Source organism: Microcebus murinus, chromosome 19, assembly GCF_040939455.1.
Source record: "Microcebus murinus isolate Inina chromosome 19, M.murinus_Inina_mat1.0, whole genome shotgun sequence".
In the NCBI taxonomy this organism is placed as follows: Eukaryota; Metazoa; Chordata; class Mammalia; order Primates; family Cheirogaleidae; genus Microcebus; species Microcebus murinus.
The window spans coordinates 7919988-7943086 of record NC_134122.1 but is presented as its reverse complement, the minus strand read 5'-3'; the positions used below and the strand labels follow the sequence as shown (position 1 = coordinate 7943086).

At 44.0% G+C, this 23099-nt stretch overlaps 1 protein-coding gene across 4 annotated transcripts in view; it reads left to right on the top strand.

Moving 5' to 3' along the window:
• The window catches only part of GRIN2A (glutamate ionotropic receptor NMDA type subunit 2A), a 399804-nt gene that overhangs the window by 188329 nt on the left and 188376 nt on the right, over positions 1 to 23099 (top strand). For all 4 annotated transcript variants that reach the window (XM_012785171.2, XM_012785153.3, XM_012785158.3 and 1 more), the window contains exon 4: positions 3537 to 4129. In XM_012785171.2, the coding sequence (XP_012640625.1) occupies positions 3537 to 4129 (593 nt within the window). The remainder of the gene's footprint in view (positions 1 to 3536; positions 4130 to 23099) is intronic.

The window sequence follows — 23099 nt, the reverse complement described above, 5'->3', positions numbered from 1 at the left end:
GAGATCATTTCATTCCTACAGCTTGCCGAGGAAGTGCCATTATTGGCCACAGTATGGTACAGAGGTGGAAAGGTTGGGATCCTGAAGACAAGCAAACCTGATTTACTGCCTGTGTGACCCCAGAGAAGCCACTCTACCTCTGCGTGTGTTTTTGTTTTCTCATTTGTAAGATGGGCGCAATGCTAGTACCCACTTAGTAAGGTGGTTGAGGGTGGCATTGAACGAGATACTATCTGGAAGGTATCTGGAGAGTGCTGAGCAACACGACTCTCGTAGAGTAAGTACTTCTGGCATGTTAACTAATAATTATAGTAGCCTAGCCACACCCATTTTATAGATGAGAAAACTGAGGCTTGGAAAGGTTGAGTGTTTTTTTTTTTTTTTTTCCCCTTCCTCAAGGCCACATGATGAGAATTGAAGCCGGGAGATCTAACCCGAGAAGTCGCACTCGTCTCCTGGGGAGCAGCTGTTAGATCGGAGTAGAGGGCGACAGGGGAGAGTCAGCTTGGGCTCAAGTGTTGCAGGACAGGGAATGGGGGACAGCACGGAGCGAGGGTTTTTTGCACATGCCCTTTCACAGATGGCCTGTGCCGAGCTGGCTCCGGGCCGATGAACTGCTGTTCCTGTGATTAGCTTTCCCCGTCATGAAGTTCCCCTCCTCTACATGTGGACAACCAGGGAAGACTGCATTCGCTTAGGGCTCTGCTTGTGCACAAATCTTCTCATGGATACGCTGGTCACGTCTAGCTCAGAGCACCCGGCCCAAGGGTGTTGGAGGACCCCAAACTCCATCGTCATCTCGCATGTTTGGCTTCTGCCTCTCTCCACCAATACCAATGACCCCAAGGGAGGAGTGTGTGTATACGGGTCGTCTCATAGACCCTTTTTATTGGTTCCAATTACGCACTGAGAGTCCTGCTGAGAACCGTCTCTCTTCCGCATGTACGCAGTGCAGAAAGATGGTGCTCCCTTGCCTTTTGCAGTCTGACGACTGGCTCCCTCAGAGGCATTGTTTCTCTCTGTGGGAGTCATCACATTTCTGTTGCGATTAAGTTTGGCATGTTTCAGTCCCATCCCACGAGGCCCCTGCCAGTGTGTGACGTTGACAGATGTACCTGCCTTTAGACTTTTCTTCTGTGCTGTCTTCGGTTGGTGGGTTCTTTATGTTTGTTGTCTTTTTTGGTATTTAATGAGGTTTGATGGACAACTGCTGAGGTTTATAGGGCTTCCATATTCTCCTCCTTATCAATAAAGGACATGCTAAAATATCTTTGGGGCGTTGGATGCAGGAGTGGTTCTTTAGGGTAAGTAGGTGTAGGTGATGATGTTGGAAGTCGTGCTTTGTTCTGGACATGCTATTCAAGATCCACACAAAATACAATACTGAATTCTCCCCCCTCTAGCTTTCCTGTTTAAACCAAGGACACTCCTCCTGGGCTTCATTCACACCTCCACTCGCTCATGCGTTCCCTCATCATCCACTTATGGGTGTGCCACGTGCCAAGTCTTCTGCCAGGTTCTGGGGACAGAAAGACGAGGACAGCAAAAATTTCTGCCCTTGAGGAGCTCACAGTCTTGTTGAGATGTGATTTAAAATGATTCATCAATCCAAGAATATTGGACTTCTCCAAAAGCTACTATAGGGAAAAAGATAATTACCCAACGTCTTTAAATTTGTTACCCACTTTAATTGATTTAATTAAGTAAAATTCATAGAACTGTAGTGTTGGACGGGGCCCAGAAGGCATTAATTCCTGTTTCTTCTCTCTGCCTTCAGGCCACAGTTCGCTTAAATTATCCCCTACACCCATGCATTTCAGAAAAGAGCAGTATTTCAGAGAACCGCAGCTCTTGGCCCATTCCGATAAAACTTTCAGTGAGCACCCACAGGAAAAATGATGTAGACTGGTTGAAGCAGTTGACATGCACAGCTACACAGTATTGTTCTGAAAGACGTGAATAGAATCATCAACCCTTAACACACACACACACACACACACACACACACACACACACACACGCAAAACGGAATATCCATAAGCTGTACTATTGAGATTGTGTTAGATGCACATGGTAAATACAGAATGTAAAATAAAAACATGGCTATAATATAACAAGAACCCTTTGAGAATTCTTTCAGTTCCCAGGGAAAAAAATATATATCTCAGCATTTGTCAAATCCTGTTTTGCTGCAACACAGGGGCCTACCTTCTGTTTGGCTGGCATTTTTGCACCATGCCAGCCAGTCAACAACACAGTTTAAGTACCTGCTCTACACAGAACTTCAATGATCCCAAGAAGGCTGTGGTTGAATCTCTAAGGGGCTGGATGTGGCGGTACAGAACTGGGGTTCAGATGCTTACTTGCTGTGGGATCATTTTCAGCCTCATTTCTCCCCGTTAACGAGACCAACTTGGTAGGATCGTCGCGGGGATGTGGTGAGTTCAGGGGGTGTGAGGGGCCGTTTGCAGGTTGTACGACAACATGCATCACTTGCCTTTTCTTGATGAAATTCTTTTCTCATGATCATAGATTAGTGGAGATGTTAGGACCAATTATGCCCTGGAACCCAGTGTAAATTATCATGTCACTTTCCAGTGTGACAACATTCAGTGGCTCAGGACCTACAAGGTGGGGCTCCTGCCAAGCTTTTCCGCATCATTTTATCCTCCCTACTTTGTGAGCCATAACCCGTTCTTCTACGGTTTCCAAAATGGCCAAAATGAATCCCTAGAGCTCCTCTGATTGTAATGTCCACTCGTTTCTCCTCTTCCTCGCCTGGGTACTCCTTCACCATCCCATAGGCCTCTCTCAGTCCCCAGTTCATGGGAGTTGCTTTTCCTCCAGCTCCCATCAGATCCACGAAGGCAGAGGCCATGTCTGTGTCTGTCTCCTGAATCATTATTAAAATGGTGTTGGCACCTAGTAAGGGGTCGACAAATAGCTTTTGACTGAACAGATAGATGGTCACACAGTATGCGTTGTCCTCCGTATCCCATGAGAGTCTCTGGTTCATGGGACAGAAACCCTATTCAAGTTGACTGATGTGGAGATGGGGACCTGTTGGCTCACACAACCGAGAGGTCCAGGGTCAACGGCGTCAGGTGCGGCAGGCTCCAGGGGCTCCCAGATATGTCACCAGAATTCTGTCTGTCTTTGCTGATGCTATTTTGTCTCCGTGGCTGGGGCCAGATAGAATTTGTTCTTCTGGAACCATATGGACTCAAAGGAGGGAGGAGTGGGATGAACAACAGGAAAACAAGGATAGATGATGGGCAAGCGACCACAGCAGATGTCCTTCCCTGTATCTGGCTGTGGGCTCTCGAGTGCAGGGGCTTCTCCCACCCCTGCATTTCTCGTGTCCGTTCCAGAGTCTGGCACGAAGTAGGCGCTCAGGAATGTCTGCAAAGGGATAGGTGTGTGATTTATTTCCCCTGACTTCTATGGAGCCTCTTTAAACCCATGGAGACATAGAGCTGTACGTAAACTGCCTGCTGCCTCACCCTCTCTTTTGCTTTCTTTTTACCTGTCGGCAGGATCCGACCTCCACCTTCTTCCAGTTCGGAGCGTCCATCCAGCAGCAAGCCACGGTCATGCTGAAGATCATGCAGGATTACGACTGGCACGTCTTCACCCTGGTGACCACCATCTTCCCCGGCTACAGGGACTTCATCAGCTTCGTCAAGACCACAGTGGACAACAGCTTCGTGGGCTGGGACATGCAGAACGTGATCACCCTGGACACGTCCTTTGAGGACGCCAAGACGCAAGTCCAGCTGAAGAAGATCCACTCTTCCGTCATCCTGCTCTACTGCTCCAAAGACGAGGCCGTCCTCATCCTGAGCGAGGCCCGCTCCCTCGGCCTCACCGGGTATGATTTCTTCTGGATCGTCCCCAGCTTGGTCTCTGGGAACACGGAGCTCATCCCCAAAGAGTTTCCATCGGGACTCATTTCAGTCTCCTACGACGACTGGGACTACAGCCTGGAGGCCAGGGTGAGGGACGGGATTGGCATTCTCACCACGGCGGCGTCTTCCATGTTGGAGAGGTTCTCCTACATCCCCGAGGCCAAGACCAGCTGCTACGGGCAGGCGGAGAAGCCGGAGGTCCCCGGGCACACTTTGCACCAGTAAGAAAGGGCTCTTTGTTTGTCCCCCAGCCTGGGATCCGAGTCCTGTCGTTGCTGTCTGTTGGTTTACATACTCCTTGATAAAAATGCGCACTGCCAATGCAGAATGTTGTGTGTGTACTTATGGGATTTTTATTTTGTTCTCCCCTTTCTGCACCTCCTCTGTTCATAAGATAAGTAGCATTGTACTTTAACTGTTTTCTGCAACTTGCTTTTCTTCTTTTTAACTGAACAATATCTCCTGGAAACTTAACACTTGGGATCTATCATCTATCTCTCTATAGCTACATCTTAAGTATATTTACATTCTTTGTAACTCACAAAGATTTGGACAAGTCTAACTCCAGGGCCCACATCACGTTGCTCAATATGGATTTGCCATGATTTATGGATTCTATCCGCATAATCATAGAAATTTAGGGTGGGTTTTTTTTTTCAGATTTTTCCCCATTAGCAGCTAAACTGGAATGATAATCATTTTCCTTGTCTCTTTATGCACATGTGCAAGTGTTTTGCTAGGGTTGATGCTAAGAAGTGAGATTTGGGGTCATAAGCCATGTGTATTTTAAAATTTAAATATCTCTTGCCAAACTGCCCTACAAAGTAAGAGTCCCAATTTACCTTCACACCAACAGTTTGTGAAATCGCCCGATTTCCCACATCCTTACCCACACGTTACGCTTTGGGAGAACTGCCCACACTGCTACTCCTGGTCTGTGTTTGACTTTGTATCTGGATTTCTTCCCTTCTTGTATCCTACGTGTTTTCGTAGGTCGTTGGAAACCCGGGCAAACATCACTCTCAGAGCTGCATTCTATTGCATCATACGGAGGTATCATAATTTATTTAACTACCCAATCTTGGTGGACGTTTAAGTTGAATTTTATGTTTCTGAGAAGTGTCATTGCTCCTTCTGGGAGTCATTATGGCTCAGCTGTTGAGATTCAGAATTATCACTCCTACACCCATTTTGCATGTTTTTTTTTTTTTTTGCCTGATATTCACTCATTCAACCCATGCTTCATTCCTCTGATAATGAGTGGGGTAGTACTGTGATGAAGGGACTAGATTTTGGAGTTAGGTTTGTCCGGGTTCCAGTCTTGTCTCATCCACTGTCTATATGGCTTGGGCAATCACACTACTTTTCTGGGCACCAGGCGTTCGTTGCAAAGTGATGGTAATAGCACCTCCTTTCTAGGCAATGGTTCTCAAACTTCTGCATGCACCGGGATCTCTGGGAAGGCTTGTTAAAGCACAGATTGCTGGGCTCCACGCTCAAAGTTTCTAGTGTAGTTGTAGATCTGGGGTGGGCCCCGAGGATTTGCAGTTCTAACCAGTTCATGGGTGATATTGATGTTGCTGGTGTGGGGTCCATGCTTTGAGGACCAGTGTTCTAGGGGTTTTCATGAGTGTTAAATGGGGCGGTGCACGCAAAGTGCTACTCGGCCCAGTGCCCGCCTACCACCTGGTAATTATTTAATAATGTTCAGAGTGACTAGTCACGTGTTTGGCCATCAGAAATTGCAGTCAGCAGATCATATTGGTTTATTGCCAGCAGAATACTAAATGTCACCCTAAAATGTCTCTGGAAGGTTTTAGGGATTTGACTCTACTATGGTCCAGAGGTTATCTTGGAACTGGGGCTGTGTGTGTGTGTGTGTGTGTGTGTGTGTACAAGCATGTGTGATGGAGTGGACAGAGTATACTTCTTTACAATTAACATACAACTAAAAAAAAAAAACCTCTTGAAATAAGGAATCCTGCTCCTTCGACATTTCCCTTCCCCTCTTTAGTGATCCTGTTTCTACGCTGCCACTTTTTCAGCATTTTAAATAATTGTCCGAATACCAGGAAGGAACTCGGATAAATCAGGAGGAGGCAGGGGAGGCTCTCACCAAGGCAGGATGGCTGCCAGCCCGAAGACAAGCGCTGGGATGATGAGTTCTGACTCCCCACAGAAAGACGTGCCCTGCAGCTGGAATTTCCAGAAATGTATGATTTTGATGGGAACATAACTCAATTTTAGGGCAATTGAAATACAATACATACAGGAAAAGGAATTCGAGAGGGATGATTGGCAAGACGTGTAGATGCCTTTCCGGTGACCAACCCGGATTCCATTCTTAAAAAAAAAATAATGAGAAAAGTCCCGCTGCCGTGAAATGCTGTTGTGCTATTCCCAGAAGTCATGCCTTTAAATGCAGCAATTTGGTAAATGATATTTCAGCCCCGGAGAAGCACTGCATCCAGTGTGGTAAATTGTCACCCACTTCCTGGGGTTTAACGAAACGTCTCTCTGTCCGTGGAGGGCTGGTAGTGCTCACCCGCGTGTGAGGTCGGATGGTGGCACAAGCAGTGTCTCCTCGCCACACCCCCCCCACCACCCCAGCGTCTCTTCCACCCACCCCAGGAAAGGGGGGAAGCTGCCAGGCTGCCCAGCCAGAGAAAGCCCAAAGAAGGCAGTTAAAAAAATAAAAACACCAACTCCAATAGTCCTAAGGGCACTGTATTTTTCTATCCTCCACCCATCATTCCCTCCATCCGTCCAACAGCCCCTGTGCTAGCCCCCGGAATGCTTGGGTGGATTAAGATATTAAGATTCTCTCCTTTAAGACCTCGCAGTCTGATGAAGATGGGGGAAATTTGTCTAAAGACAAACTCAGGGAATAAGAATTCTTTTTTTTAATACTGAAAAAAAAAAGAATAGTACAGAAAGATACAGACTATGATAAAATACACAACCCCATAGTCACCACAGAGAACAAAGGTTAAAATGTCAAAGGTTAATGTCTGTTTCAACATTTTTAAAAGAAATAAAGAAGTAATGATAATGTGGAAGTCCTGATTGTTCCTCTTCCCGGTCCCACTTTTCTCCCCTTCTCTCTGGGAGAGGGAAGGACAAGGTGATGAATTTGGTCTGCACCCAAATCCACGCAGGCATTTTTGTACTTTCCATATAGTTGTATATGCCACTGTACTCCCGATACATAGTTCTTTTTCTTAATGCACACAAATACTATCTAGACTTTCCTTTACTTCAGCCTTATGTGTTCAAGATCTCTCTATGAAGACAATGTAATTCCAGCATAGCTGTCTTTATTGCTGTTAGGTATTCTGTTGTGTATAAGGGTTCCATCTTTTTTTTTTTTTTTTTCTCTAAAAGTTATTCCCCTTTTGATGGACACTTAGGTTGTTGATAGTAAGGAATCTTCAGTTTGGATAGCTGAAGATGGAGAACAGATATATCTGTCTGTAGCCTTAGTTGAACCCATCAGCTTCTTCAACGGAACCTTAGTTAGAGGTGCCTCACTTTAAGCTTAAAAATATTACATTTTCAGCTGGGTAAAAAGTCTTTCTTTGCAAAGCATCTGGTAAACAAATAGCTCTCATTCTTTCCCCAATGTAGTGTGGAGGGTGCAAATAGCTTCAGCAGAGGTTCCGATGAACTCATTCCTGGTGGTTTCATGATGAGTTGCTGAGGGGATCTGGGGTCCAGCTTTGACTGGTTGAGAGCAACATCTTGGAGCCAGCTGGACATGTCGTTTGGTCATCCTCAGGGACTTTGCTCATAATCTCATACGAAGAGCTTGTGCAGTTAGGACATTGTGAGCATGACTTATTGCTCATGAGGCTGGTGTGGCACAAGGGGCTGCTTTGGGAGGGAGGGCATGTCCATGACCTTGCCATTGACCTGTTTCTGCCCATGGGATTTCAGGGGGAAAAAAGTAAGGGAAAGGAGGAATTTTTTTTTATGTTTAATATTCCTGATTTTACAGAAGACACTTTGAAAGGAGCAGTCAGCATTTTCCAAAGTTCAAAAATAGCTCAGCCATGTTATATAACCTCCTCCTCGCTACTGCAAAGTTATTAAACATCTGTTCCTTCACCAAGCACAGAGCATGTCACTGGTAACTCCCAGAATCGCGACGGTAAACCACTACCTGTTTTGCTGGTGCAGAGCCCAGGCTGGTCTGTCCAGTTCATTAGTGGCTGGGGTGCCCCAGGAGACAGTATGTTATCGAGGCTAAAAGCATGGGCGCTGGTGCCAGGCTGCCTGGGTTCGAATCCCCAACCTGCACTTCCCTAGACCTGACACTTTGGGTGAGTCACTTAACTCCTCCAAGTCTGCTCCCTCAGGTGTAATACAGAGATAAGAAAAACATTTGCCTTTTATACCACTGCCTGGCACATGGAAAAGCAGTCTATAAATGGTTACTACTATTGATGAAACTTATAGATGTAAAATCGTGAGTGAAACAAGCGTATCTGCATGCCAAAGCCTGTGATATTAGCATGCATTCATTCAAAAAATGTGTCTAGTGCCTTATACATGCTAGGTGCTAATTATCCGTAGGTGGTGAGATGCAGAAAGGCCACCCTGTAAATACTGGGTGGGGCGGGGTTGTCATCCGTCTGTTGTTTGAGGTCTGGAGACCCGTGGAATATTCCACGGTAGAGGCCCAGCTTCCCAGTTGGAGGTATAAGAGGAAGGGAAATGTCCTCATGGTGAAGCGCAGCACCAGAGACGAGGAGCTAAATCTGGATGACTCAGTGGTCTATGAATATTTCCCAAGCTTCTTTTTGGTAGCTTTTATTCTTTCTTCTGGTGCTTACAGCTCCAACTGTTAAAGCCCATGTCGGCTCTTGGTTCGAGCATGTAGACCCAGATGAAGCTCCTAACACATTTTAGAACTGTGGTTTTGTGAGATGCAGAACATTAAGTTTGTGCTGTGAGTGATACGTGTTTGTGTGTGTACATGTGCATGCATCTATGTGTCCATGCGCGTGCACATGTGTTTGTGCACGCACACGTGCTTGTTTGTGTGCATGTGTGGGTGGATGTTTCCTCTTCTGCCTTAGAGGGAGCACGTTTTATACTAACTGAAGAGGAAGTTGAAGAAGAGAGAAGGTGGATGTTTTCCAGACCTAAACCTCTTGCCAAAATATTACCTTGGGGGGGAATATAGCAGTGTGGCATGGAGAGAGGTTCATGGGCTGGGTAGTATGACAGACTTGACTGTGCATTTCCCACATACTTACCACGTGTAAGTTACCAGCCACTCTGAACCCAGGATTTTTTTCTAAAGTGTGTGTGTGAGAGCAAGATAGCCATCCCTTCTTCTTCTTTTTTTTCTTTTTTTCTTTTTTGAGACAGAGTCTGGCTCTGTTGCTCGGTCTAGAGTGCCATGGCATCAGCCTAGCTCACAGCAACCTCAAACTCCTGGGCTCAAGTGATCCTCCTGCCTCAGCCTCCCAAGTAGGTGGGACAATGGGCATGTGCCATCATGCCAGGCTGACTTTTCCCCCCCATTTTTAGTTGCTAATTTCTTTCTAATTTTAGTAATGATGGGGTCTCGCTCTTGCTCAGGCTGGTCTCGAACTCCTGACCTCAAGCAACCCTCCTGCCTCGGCCTCCCAGAGTGCTAGGATTACAGGTGTGAGCCATGGCTGGCTAGCCAGCCATTCCTTCCTATTGTAGCAGAATTAAATGAAAGGATATATGTAAAAGACCTAGCATGGTGCCTGGCATATGTAGTAGGCATTTCACAAATAACTGTCAACTCGTTATCATTACCTTATTATTGTTATGATCATCATTATTATAACTATGCTTTTTATACTGTATGCTATACACAAGGTAGAGAAGTGAGAAATGGAAGTGTATTGTAATTTTATTTTTCAACTACTGAATTACCACTGCATGTTCTGTGTCTCCCATTTAAGTTAAGGCAGTAGGACATGGAGAAGTTACTGCATGGAAGTCAAATCGAAGTGCTCACCTACATCCATAGCACAAGTGAATGGGCAAAAAACATCTTTCCTGGTAGAGTTATGAATTAGTATTAAAGGGAAGTTATTTGGCCTTAATTGATAATACATGGCTTGACCATTTTAAGTGTTTTCCATTAACTTCTTTTATTTATGAAGTCAGGCTTCTGCTTTAAGAAGCAACAACATTATAAATTATTACCTGGGCAGAAAGGGAATTTGGAAGGAAGATGGATAAAAGAGGAAACAGTTTAACTCGTGTCCAAGTTACATTGATACTTCTTTCAATCTTCTCAAATAACCACCAGAGAAGTTCCTGGCTTAATGACCCATTAAGAGATTGTACTAAACTTCATTGGCATATTTTTATTTGATAATCAGAGTTATCACTGCTGGGTTCTTTTTTTTTTTTTTTTTTTTCATGCCTATAAAAGAGCCTGCTCAGTTAATTCTCTGAGCTTGACCGGAGTTAAAACTTCCCTGGGTGAATGTGATAACTCTTTGCAAATATTTATCTGTGGGATCACCATATGCTGCACAAACATTTCTGGCAGTAACAACAGGCGCCCCGGAGACCGAGCTACCCTGCGAGCCCGTGCGGTACATCTGACCGGGACTCTGGACTCAGGAAGGGGGAAAGGCTGAGCCTCGGAGTAAATCAGTAAGAGACGTGTAGCGAGAGAATACAGGGGCACGTGCCAGCCCGGGAACACAAAGCACGTCCCCCAAGCCTGTGTGACTTTGTGCGCTGTGGATTTAAACGGTGCTGTGTTCAAACCCTCTTATTATCTGGGTTATTCTGGGCAAGTTGCGTAACTTCTTTGAGCCTCCATTTCCTTGATGGTAAACAGAGAAAACTCCAACTGTGGGGGAACGATGAGGACAATTAGATGCACGTAATATACTTAGCCCAGCATCCAGGACATAGTCGGCACTCTGCAGATGTTAATTCCCCCTCACGTGTTCTGACGGAGCCGTGCAAGGCGGGCTGAGCTCGCTGGGTGCTCAGGCTGGGCACAAAGTTAACAGCCTCTCTTCAGCGTCCTCTCTGTTTGTGGCATCTCTCCTGGAACACGGCCCTCCCTTTGTTGGCCGGGAGTCAAAAGAACCGTATGCCAACCCTGCAATGCAAGTCAATCATTTCCAATTGGCACCCGGTGAATAGCTGGACAAATGGCGGAAACCTGACGCTGGCAACTTGGAAGGGGCAGGAGCTGGCCGTGCCTTTACCTTGAGGGAAAGGTGGCTTGGGTTGTTTTGAGGTCACGCAGAAAGCACCGATAATTGCGCTTCAAATTTGCCTGAAGCCAGATGTACGTCTTCGGGTTTTGGAGCCAGCATGCCTAGCAAAAAGATGCACTGATCTGTTTCTTCCAGGGCTGAATACTGGAGAAGTTTTCATTCTGAAGCCTGGCCATTTGGTGATATATACTCATTAGTTGCTATAACTCTCCTCTGTGAAAAGATAAAGCAAATGAAAGCACCATCTTTATTGCTCTGTATATTGCGGTGGGAGGTCTCAGTGTGTGAGGGCAGGAGCAGCCGGGAGACCATGGCATCATTCTGGCAGAGAGAAGGCGGTGACCTGGATTACAGCAATGGCTATGGCTTCAGAGAAGTGGGCTGGCTTAACACACAGTTTGGGTATAAAATGAACAAGACCTCCTCGATGAATATGAGGTGGTACAAGAGATATAATCAATGATAATTTTTCACTTGTACAGCTGAGTAGATGGTAGAGCTTTTTACTAAACAGAAGAAACCGGGGAAGAAGAGTCGAGGGGGAGGGGGGCAGGGGCAACACCTAATTTCAGACGTGTTAAATGGGACATCCTTTTAGGGTCTCTAAGTGGGACCGTCAAGCAGGCAGTTGGAAAGGACAGTGCGAGCTCAGACCAGAAACACAATACACAGAGTTTGAGCTTATTGGTGGCAGTGAAAGCCCCCAAGATTTGGTAAGATCACCGAGAGGAGAGGAAGACTCAGAAGGGGCTGGGCTCAAACCACAAGGAAGTTTAACCGTAATTGGGTAAATAATCTCTCAAGGGGAAGGATGATATTGAAGAGAAAGAGTTAGGCTAGGAAATCTAGCCTTTCCTCACATGGAGAATCTCTGTTCCCAATATTTTGTTTCAAGCCTGGTGGGCATCAGAACAGTGTGTGCTCCCTGCTAGACATTGTGATAGGTTCCATAAACCTTCCAAAGATGTATAACCCATGGCCATGGCTAATCTATCTGGGTTTAGCCAGTGCAACCTACTAAAGTTAATCATATCAGCAGGTTTATTTAATCAATACATCGAGATAGTAAAATTGACTGCATGATGAACTGCCAGGCAAATCATCCCAGCCGTGGATCCTTTGGGTCGTAGGAAACTAGCACGAGGCTGGGCTCGAGTCCAGCACTGACGAGGAGCCAGGCTTTGGGTCTGGACCGATGAGGAGCTGATAGTTTAGGCAGGGGGAAAACCTCTGGCTTTGTTGCATTCTGGACACGATTTGGGAAACATCTGATGTCATACAAAACGACAAAGTTAAAAGTCCTTTCTACGAAAAGGGAGAGGCATGTGGCAGAGCGTGAAGAGGCAGGTGCCCAGGGCTGGTTTATGTACAAGCTGTCGTGGGGTTGCTTTCCCGAAAGAGTATCTTCCTGCCCACCTCCTTCTATGCAGGACGGAAGCCCTCCTTGTCATCTCTCCCGGGTGGGAGCTAGGGAGCCAGAACAGGCCTCTCTACCTGTTCTCTGCCTTTGTCTCCTTGCTTCCCTGCCCTGCCCTTCTCTTGCTTCCGTGTGGATGCCGCCTGCCTGCAGGTGCGACCGAGCCCCCGGCCAGGTTCCTGGTGCCACAGAGCCTGGCGCGGATCCCAGAGACGGAGGTGTCGCTGTCCGGCTTGGTGGTGCTAGCTGCGTTCTGCGTGGGCGTGGGAGGCCAGCCATGTTTTCACACGGGCCTCGAAGTTTGGTGAATGAACTGGCAGATCTGCCGATGTCTGGTGTGCTGTTGTCCAAATCCCACAGCCGGTTTCCTGAGGATTTGCTTCATCTGGTGAAGTCCTGGCCAAACACAATGAATCCACACATACCGCTCAGTGTTCACCGGATAGAGGATAGCTCTCCTGGGACCTGTGCTCATTCCCTTTCCATTTCCATCACTCTTAATAAAGGAAGTTTAAATATTTTAATTTAATTAATGCATCATTACGTGTGAGCGGTTGGGGGGGAAACTTCAGGTTTCATAGGTCATAGTATGTAAGTATATATATTCTCAGATGTGATGTATTGGAAATATGGAAATAATCTAATGTATTGACTGTTTCCTGCGTGCCAGTCAGTTTGAATACATTACCTTTAATCCTTAGGTGTGAGTTAGGATGTTTTTACTGCAGGTAACAATCAACTTAATTCAAAGCTATGTCCTTGAATTATTTCACATAACAGAAATTCGAGAAGTAGTTTGGATTTCGGATGCAGGGTGATCAAGGTTCAATTGATTTTCCTTATGACCATGTGACTCCACTCTTTGAGGAGTGTGATCTTTTTTTTCTCTAACTGGCTTCCCCATTCCCTCAAGTTTGCTTTCATCAACACCTGGAATGACTTCTTCATGGCCAAATCAGGTCATGTGCCCGTCTTGGGGCCGGTAACAGTGATTTTGGAAATGCCATGTACGAACTGGCTTCATGCTAGACTCCCGAGCCAGTCACTGGAGCTAGAAGTGGGGCAAACATCACCCAAGGCCCATGGACTTATGGGAGGCAGAGAGTCTCAAGGAAATTTGAGTTCTGTTAAGAATGAGGGAGACAGAAGTGAATGCTGGGTAGACAACCAGCAAGCAATTATACACCATAATAACTCATACTGCAGAGGAGGGAACTGAGGACCAGAGAAGTTATAAAACTTGACAAAAGCCACACAGCTGATATGAAATGGAGCCAGAATTCCAATCTAGTTTTGTTTGGTTCCAAACCCACCATACTACTTTCAAAGCCTACAAATTGACCTGCATTGTATGTGTGTATGTAACTCACAGTGTATTTTTACTGCTTCCAAAAGTCAAGAAAGTCCCAATGTTTACAAATTATAAGATTTCACAAAAATTATGTTTTTAGCTTATTGTGAAAAATATGAAGATGTGGTGACAATAATCCCACACCCCTGCCTGGTGATGGTCAACTCGAAGTTTGAAGTAACTTTCGCCTTTAGACGGAGATTTGCCCAGGACACCTTGGTCCACACCTGGACCCCCACCCATTCATACTACCTCCAGGGTTTCTTTAAACATTTTATTTTATCGCAAGGTGTCCTGGATTTAATTTTTACTTTTATCATAATCATCTTCTTTCCTTTTCTTTCATTCATCAGTTTATTTTTTTCAATTCTCCATAATTTTTTTATTTCAGAATATTATGGGGGTACAAATTTTATGTTACATATATTGCCTTTGCTCTACCCAAGTCAGAGCTACAAGTGTGCCCATCCCCCAGAGAGTGCACACTGCACCCATTTGGGGTGAAAATACCCACCCTCTCCTCCCCCTTCCCACCTGCCCGACACCCGATGAATGTTACTACCATATGTGCACATATGTGTTGATTGATTAGTGATTTGTTGATTTGATGGTGAGTACATGTGGTGCTTGTTTTTCCATTCTCATGATACTTCACTTAGAAGGAAGGGCTCCAGCTCCACCCAGGATAATACAAGAGGTGCTAGTTCACCATTGTTTTTTGTGGCTAAGTAGAACTCCATGGTATACATATACCACATTTTATTAATCCACTCATGTATTGATGGGCACTTGGGTTGTTTCCTCATCTTTGCAATCGTGAATTGTGCTGCTATAAACATTCACATGCAGATGTCTTTATCATAGAATGCCTTTTTATCCTTCCGGTATATGCCCAGTAGTGGGATTGCTGGATCAAATGGTAGTTTTAGTTCTTTGAGGTATCTCCAAATTACTTTCCACAGAGGTTGTAATAGTTTGCAATCCCACCAGCAATGTGTGAGTGTTCCTATCGCTCCTCATCCATGCCAAAATTGTTTGTTTGGGGACTTTTTGATAAAAGCCATTCTCATTGGAATTAGGTGATATTTCATTATGGTTTTGATTTGCATTTCCCTGATGATTGAAGATGTTATTTCTAATCATTATCAAAACAAGAACTCGATGATGAAGACCAGTAGATATTAGAAGAGTGACAGCAGGAGGTTTCAATATTTCCCGTCCAGGGATCTTTATACCTGAGTTAAGACAACTGGATGTGTGGACAACCTGAGCCTATCTTACCCTATATGCTTGCAGTGTTACTGCTCAAACATTCCTGCCTAAAGCTGCTGGTGAGATCATATAAAGCCCTGCTGATTTATATGATTTTCTATGACCAGAAACTTCTCAAGATTGGAGAGGCGCCTTTAATATTTTACCCATATTTTCTCAAAGCAAGACAACAACAAAAAAATAAAGATGGCTTTCAAAGTCCCAGCTGGGGTACCTGGGACATAATTTTCTGGGACTTAGTGGTCATTTTCTGCAGCTTTAGGTCCCAAACCTTGTTCTTTGTTCAACTTACAGGTGAGAATTTGAGTTGGTTATTATGCCTAGCGTAGCTTGCCCAAAGGCAAGAACTTATTGAATTATCCAAGGAGAGTTCCCATCTATCAGATGCATTAATTTGTATATGTGCTTTAAAAGCTGGAAGAAAATCTTTCTTCTCTGGTGGGAGGTGGGACGGGTACTCAGCTTTTCTTGCAATACCATGAAATTTGTCAAATGAACAGCATTCATTAAATTTTCAGAATTCATTCCATGAAAAAGACCCTTTATCCAAGTTATCCCTTGGCAGAAACCCAGGCCTCTTCGGGAAACTGTTCTGCACTCAGGCATAAGTTACGTGTTCTGTTAACCAAGTTATTGGGCATTTGGCCCTTTGCTTAGTTAGTTCTTGCTCAGGAAGGTCAGGAATTGATGTCCACACAGAGGTTTGGAGGTATGAGGGCATGGAGAATGTGTTTCCTGACAAAAATAATGGAAAACTGGGTCCAGATGGGTGTGGGTGTAATTCGCAGGCAAGCCATATTCCCTGAGCTCATCAGAGTTTTTGTGTGATGGTGGAAATATTACCCAAATGAGGAGTTAGAACATGGGGTTTCAATCCGTGCTTGTGCCTGTCTATGGCTGTCATCTGTGTTAAGATTCTTAACTTTTCTGGTTCTAAGATTTCTCCTCCGTGGATTGATGGATCGTGTTGGCTACAATATTCCCAAATTGAATAGTGAGATGTCAGGACAGGGTAGGATGCTGGAGATCACGTAGGCCAATAATTTTAAATTATTTCTTTTTCCTTGTCCATAAGGAGGCTCTTAGGTGCTTGTGCAATATCATCTCAGTCCCTAGGGCGTAAGTGTTAGCTCTATCCCGTTCCTTCCCATTCAAGAAAACATTAGAATGCAAGTGAGTAATGACAGCGACTCTGCTCCTATTCATATTTTTAACAAGGAATTCATGAAATTTGGCTCAAATTGATAAAAAATATGTTAGTTGATTAGTTGCAAGAGATTATTTTCAACTGGTTTTACAAAATCAAAATTGTAAATTAATTCTCTGCGCTGTATTACAGGCAAGGAAATTGAGGCCCCAAAGAGACAGGGTTAATTTTTCACTGTCTGGCTAATGGCAGAGACGTGATGAAAGCCTCATTTTTCTTTCTCCCAGACCTAGGTGTGTTGCTTCTACGGCATCCTGCCCTCTTTCCCTCTTTGTCCCGTGATGAATAGCAACAATGCGATGATAGAGAACTCCAGGGCCCGTGCCCGTTTTATCTTTGCACGCCAGTACCTGCGATGGTGTAGACGCTTAATAAATATGTGATGAATAAGTGCGTAGTGACAATTATGCTAACGCGGCACTTGTTCTGACCTGGGTGCTATGTTAAGGGTTTTTACATGCACCATTTTATTTTTATTCTCACAACGTCTCTGTGAAACAGGTTATGTTGTTATTCCCATTTTCATACAAGAATAAAAAAAATTTCAGAGAGGAAAATGACTTGCTCAGGCTCAGGCTCATCAAGATCAAGGTGACCTGTCTGACTTTAGCACCTGATCCTCTGATTCTCTGGCTGCTCAGAGGAAAGAAAAGACTCCAGGTGTGTTTTTATGAGGCCCTAGGGTGTCTTCCAGTGCCATGGGGCCCATGCAAAGATGCTCCCACCCTGGGGGCAGGACTCAAGTGCTTGTCTTTAAAGCTAATTTATCATAAAAGTGCGATTGATGACATTTTATACACTACAAAACCTTTCTGAAAATGTTAATATTCTCGCCATCGATATCAATTATTATTATTATTGTTGTTGTTGTTGTCATTATCACAGGGATCTATGTTCGGCATTATTGACGATAAGGCAGGCAGAGAACAAAGGGAAGAAGCCGGTCTTTCCAGGGAGGATTTTGATGAGAATCGTCAAGAGCTCAATTGCACAGTCATCAACTCCCTTTAAATTCATTCTACATGAGTCCCCCGAGACTCTGTGCACCCCTAGGAGGGCCCATGAATAGTAACTCTACAAAGAATTAGTCAAAAATGTCAGCGAAGGAATCTTAGTGATTCTGACTAGGCAGAAGGAAGGAAATAGAAGGTAGAAAGGAAGAAAGAAACCAATATTTAATTTTGATACTGGGTGCAAGCCAGTTCATAATGGGGTTGTCTGCCTTGGTTTTTAAAGTATTCTGTTCACACATATGCAGGGAAGTCGAACCACTGGTAAATATTTTCCATTCAGTTTAGGAGATGGTGGGGAGTTGGGGGGAGAGGAGGGATCCATCATGCTTCTGAACTCTTTACTTGAGTTTAAACTTTATCTTGAGTTTAATAAATCTTCTTCTTTCAAAGCGGAGCATTTCTTAAATAGACTCAGAGCTCTGAACGCAGGACTGGGAGAAGGTGTTTGTCTTTAGCCGACTAGGTGAAAGCAAAACAGAACAAAACAAATAGAATAAAAACAGTCCCCTAGACATCTGTCACCCACGTGCATCTGCTGATTGCCTGGAATTCATTCATTCACTTGTTCATTTATTCATGAGTTCATTTGTTTTCATTCGTTTACCTTTCCTTGTGTTCTATTGAGCACTTACCACGGGCGAGGACTTACAGTCAGTATGAGACACACACAGTGACGTATGAAACAGACAACGGCGCCTTTACCTAAACCTCCCGTTCCAGTGGGGAGAGCAAAAATAAGTGAATACACACAATGTCAAGTTGGTATTGATATGGGCAGGGTAACGGGATAGAGAATGAAGGAGGGTTATTTTAGCTAGAATGGTTGGGAAGGTGAAATTTTGGCAGATTTATGTGAACGAAGTAAATAAGAGAGTAATGTGACAACGTGGGGAGAGAGAGATGTGTGGGGGAGGGGGGGACCAGCAAGTGCAAAGGCCTGAAACTGGGGCATTGCCTAGACGGTTTGAGGAACATGTGGCAGTCAGAGTGGCAGAAGCAGACCGGCCAGGCGGGGCATGCATTGGAGAGTTGGGCCAAGCTCGGCAGGGCCTTGGAGGCCATGGTGAGGGTTTTGGGTTTTGAGTATTACGGGGAGTTTCCATGGGGAAGTGAGCTATACTGCTGCAGTGACCTCTGAGTTGGCACGTGTTGTATCTGGAGCCTGATTTACTTTTTGTTTTCTGTGTGCTATTTCATCTTCCGTCAGAAATGAGCTCTGCTTGGTGTGGGGTACAATGCAATTGCTTTCCTAGATTCTATGCTTCCCCTCCCCATCTTGCAGGCCTTGGTGGGTGGGTCCTATTTGGCACAGCCAATCAGAACCGTCTCATCCAGTTTCACTGCAGTGATTGGTTTAGGAATGGACGTATGATCTAAGTGGGTCTGACAGAGAGAAATTCGGGGCTATTTGATACACGTCAAGTGTGTCGACGTGAAGCCTGGAATTTTGGCTGCCATTTTTCTACCGTGAAAGAAACCCGGCTGAGGTTAAAGGCGATTCACACGTGGGGTAGAACTAAGAGAAGTGTGGCATGGAGAATGAGCCAGAGCCATGATCAGACTGCACCTGAAGTCCACCCGACCGTGGATCTTTTCAGATATTAACCACCAAACTCACCTAGTGGTTCAAGTTGGTTCAAGTTAGCTTCTGTTCATTGCAACCAAAAGAACTTCGATGGATATGCATGTTTGGCAGCTGATCTGTAGCATTATGCTAATTAGTTGATGTATTATGCCCTTTAAGGTACATGGTTGCATTTAGCAAAGCTGAATGTGAACAACAAAGTCATGTTATAAGTAAGAATTTCAGAAAGGTTGTTTTACACTATACATGTTGGCCTTGTATTCCAGACAGAAAACTCCTTGATGGACATAATTTGTGGTTGGTGTATATTTGTAGCTTTGGGAGGATTCAAGCCTATATAGTAGTACCCCCGCTTAGCCGTGGTTTCATTTTCTGTGGTTTCCATTACCCAAGGTCAACCATGGTCCAAAAATATTACATATGATAAAATATTTTGAGAGCGAGAGAGAGATCACATTTGCATAACTTTCATCACAGTATATTATAATTGTTCTATTTTGTTATTAGATATTATTGTTCATCTCCTATGGTGCCTAATTTATAAATTAAACTTTACCATATTATATTAATTTATAAAGTAAACTTTAGCATAGCTATGTGTATGTAGGAAAAACCATTGTATATATGTGTGTGTTGTGTTTTGTGTGCGTGTGTGTATGATTTAGTACTATACAAGGTTTCAGATATCCACAGGGGAGTCTTAGAAATCCCGTAAGTAAGGTGTGTGTGTGTGGGTTACTGTACAAACACAGGCTTTAGGACCAGATTCCAGATTTTTCTGCCACTTATTGGTTCCTTGCTTGAACCTTGAGCAAGTAACTAAATATGTCTGAACCTCATTTTTTGTCATCAGTAAAATGGAAATAATACTTGTCCCCACTCACGGTGGGGGAGTTTGTGAGAATTAAATAAAGCATGTAAAACATTGAGCTCAGTGCCTGGCACATAGTGAGTGATCTGTGTTAGTTCTTATATAATAATATAATTCTCAAAATAACCAAGGAAAGTGGAACAAAAAATACCGCCCAGACAGCAGAATTGCTCTGCATAGCTTAATTAAGTATGTTTCATTATTCTAACTCCCTGAGGATTTTAAAGGAAAAGTAGATTTTTTAAAAGAAATTTAGAAAGGCAGTCTCATTAACTAATAGAGCAGGGAAGGGGCAATCTTTGGGCAAGAAGGGAGAGGGAGAAAGTGGTTGGTGAAATTGTGGAGTAGAATGCATAAGTACTGATGTTATCTTGCTCCTTAAACCGTAAATGCACACATAGAGCCACATAACCATGTCTTTCCAAAGGACTTTTTTTTTTAATGTAAGAAGAACTTAGGTTTTGTATAAGAATGAGATGTTACCGTATTTTACTTAATAAAGACGCCAGCAATTATAAGATGATCTTTATTTTAAGAAAAAGTTTAAGTGCTAAAGATGTGCATTTTAGGATTGATGCAGTAGAGTAACAATGCATGCTACGTCCAGTGCTCCAACTAGCTATGAGGTGAGTATTATCCTCCTTAGGCATATGAGAAAATTGAGGCTCAGGAAAGTGAAGTGCCCTTTTCAAGGTCATGTTGCTAGCGGACAACCATCACAATGACATTAATCCATTTATCTGAAGAATTAATTTATCTAGTGTTCAGGGCTAAGCCCTGCAGGGGATACACCAGTGAAAACGACAGTGTATGGCCCCTGGGGTTGCAGTCTAATAGGGAATTTAGACAAAACACGAGTAAGGGATCAAATAAAATAAAATAATTACACTATATTACGACTCCTGTGAAGGACAGATGTGGGGCACTGAAATAGAAAACATCAAGGATGGGAAGGGAACATCTCTATGTGTGATAGACGAAGAATGCCTCTCTGCAGTGTGACATTTCTACTGAATGCTGAAGGATGAAGAATCAGACGTGAAAAGAGCCAGAGAAAATCATTCCAGGCGAAGGGAACAGACTGTGCAAAGTCCCTGAGGTAGGAAAAACTTTAGCATTCATGAGGAAATGAAAAAAAATAAATGTCAGCATGGCAGACTCAGTTTTGTGTCTCTGTAACTTCAAAGGCTGTGCTCCTACCCATTAAGCAATACTCCTCCTGCAGAAGGGAAGTTGAGTGTCTGAAGGCCAAGAGACCCCCGTGACGTGGTGGCCGTCAAAGGGATCCTTATCCCTCCCTCCCATCTATTACTTAATTCTCCAGAAGAGAATGCTTTTTGAACGTTATAGGACCAATCTCATACCTGCCCTGGGGAAGCTGGAGGAGATGTTTGCTTCCATGTGGGATGTGGGTGGGGGAGGAGGACTGGTGGGAAAGGGGTCATGACTTAAAAATGTTGGAGAAGGGGGGATGGTGGGAGGAGAACTAGAGTGGGCAGCTGACCTGGAGCCAAAGGCCTGGTCAAGAAGGCTGGGTCCCTGGCCAGCTCCAAGGTGGAACGCTAGGTGTCTCTGTTGATCCACAGCCGCCTAACGGAAAGCCCATCACACTTGTCATGGTATGGCTCTGGCTCTTAAAGTTGTGCCTTTTAGTTCCAAATGGTTTTCATCTCAGGACCTTCCTTCCCAGCAGGAAGCATTGAAAATAAGGGAAGAATGAGAAGGCCTTGACTTATAAATGCCTGCAGATTTAGGGTACATGAAAAACTCCCACTCTCCATCTCTGGTTCTCTTGGGAAGTTGGTTAATGCTTTTTTCTTATTGCTTTTTCCAAGTACTTAGGTCATGAAGCTTTGGACTGTTGGGAGAATCTGTAGCATAATGGGACCATCATTTTTCCTGGTTTATCTCCCTTAATTAGATATAATTAATAGTTATGATAATATAGAGAGTATTTTAGATTTATATATAAAATATTTACTCCTCATAACAATTCTATGAGTTGCATGAAATTATTCCCATTTGACAGATAAAGTTCATAGACGTCACATAATACACCCAAGATTGCACAAAGACATTGACCCAACTCTTGTGTCTCCAAATCCAAAAGATACCAGTTGCAAAGAATTGGAAGATACGGGACTGTTGCACCTCTCTCAGCAGTCTCAGGGAGGAAGTAAAGATGTTCATGAATAACAACTAATGGTATTACCACTTCTACAATAATTGGCATTTATTGAGTGCCTGGAGTGTGCCTAGCACATTGTGCTAAATTTTTTCTATTTATTAGTTAATTTAGTTCTCATAACAACTCTGTGAGGTAGGTGCCGTTATTATTTCCATTTAACAGATGCAGGAAGTGAGGCTCAAAGAGGTGAAGTAGTAGCTTACCCCAGTCCCCATAGCTATAGGGTTATTAAGCATGAAACGTCCGATCTCCTTAAGTACTAAGTTTGACAGTTGATATCGCTAACATTTCACTTTGACACTTCTTGTTTTATTTTTATTGTGAAGGTGCATCCTCAGTCTTTCAAATGCACATTTTGGCTTGTGATTATCTTTCAAAAAATTTTTTTAGAGCAGGTTTTGTAAAACCATGGATAAGTGAAAAATTTGTGTTATTTTCGAATATGAATTCCGTCGTGGAACCAGTGTGGCACAGAGAGCTCGATATGTCAACGAAGTGTTTGGGAAGGACGTGGCTAATGAACGCACAGTGTGTCGATGGCTTGAGGAGTTCAGTTCTGGTGATTTTAATCTTGAAAATGAGTCACATGGGCAACCTGAGACCAAGGTGGGTAATCATGAGCTGAAAGCTGTAGTGGAAGCGAATCCATCTCAACCTCCACGTGAATTAGCAGCAAGGTTTGACGCTACTATTCCAACAATATTGGACCATTTGAAACAAATCAGCGAGGTAAAGAAGCTGGGGAGATGGGTTCTACATGAAGTAAAAAAGCATCAGAAGAGAAATTGTCCTGAAGCTTGCCTTTCTTTGCTGACACACATAAAGGTGAACCATTTCTACACCGTATTCTTACATGTGATGAAATATTGAGTCTTTTTGACAATCACAAGCATTTGGCACAATAGTTGAATAAAGACGAAGTGCTGACACACAGTCCAAATCCGAATATTCATCATAAAAAGCTAATGGTATGTGTTTGGTGGTCCGGCACTGGTATTATCCACTGTAGCTTCATGAAACCTGATCAGTCGATGACAGTGGAAATCTACTGCAAC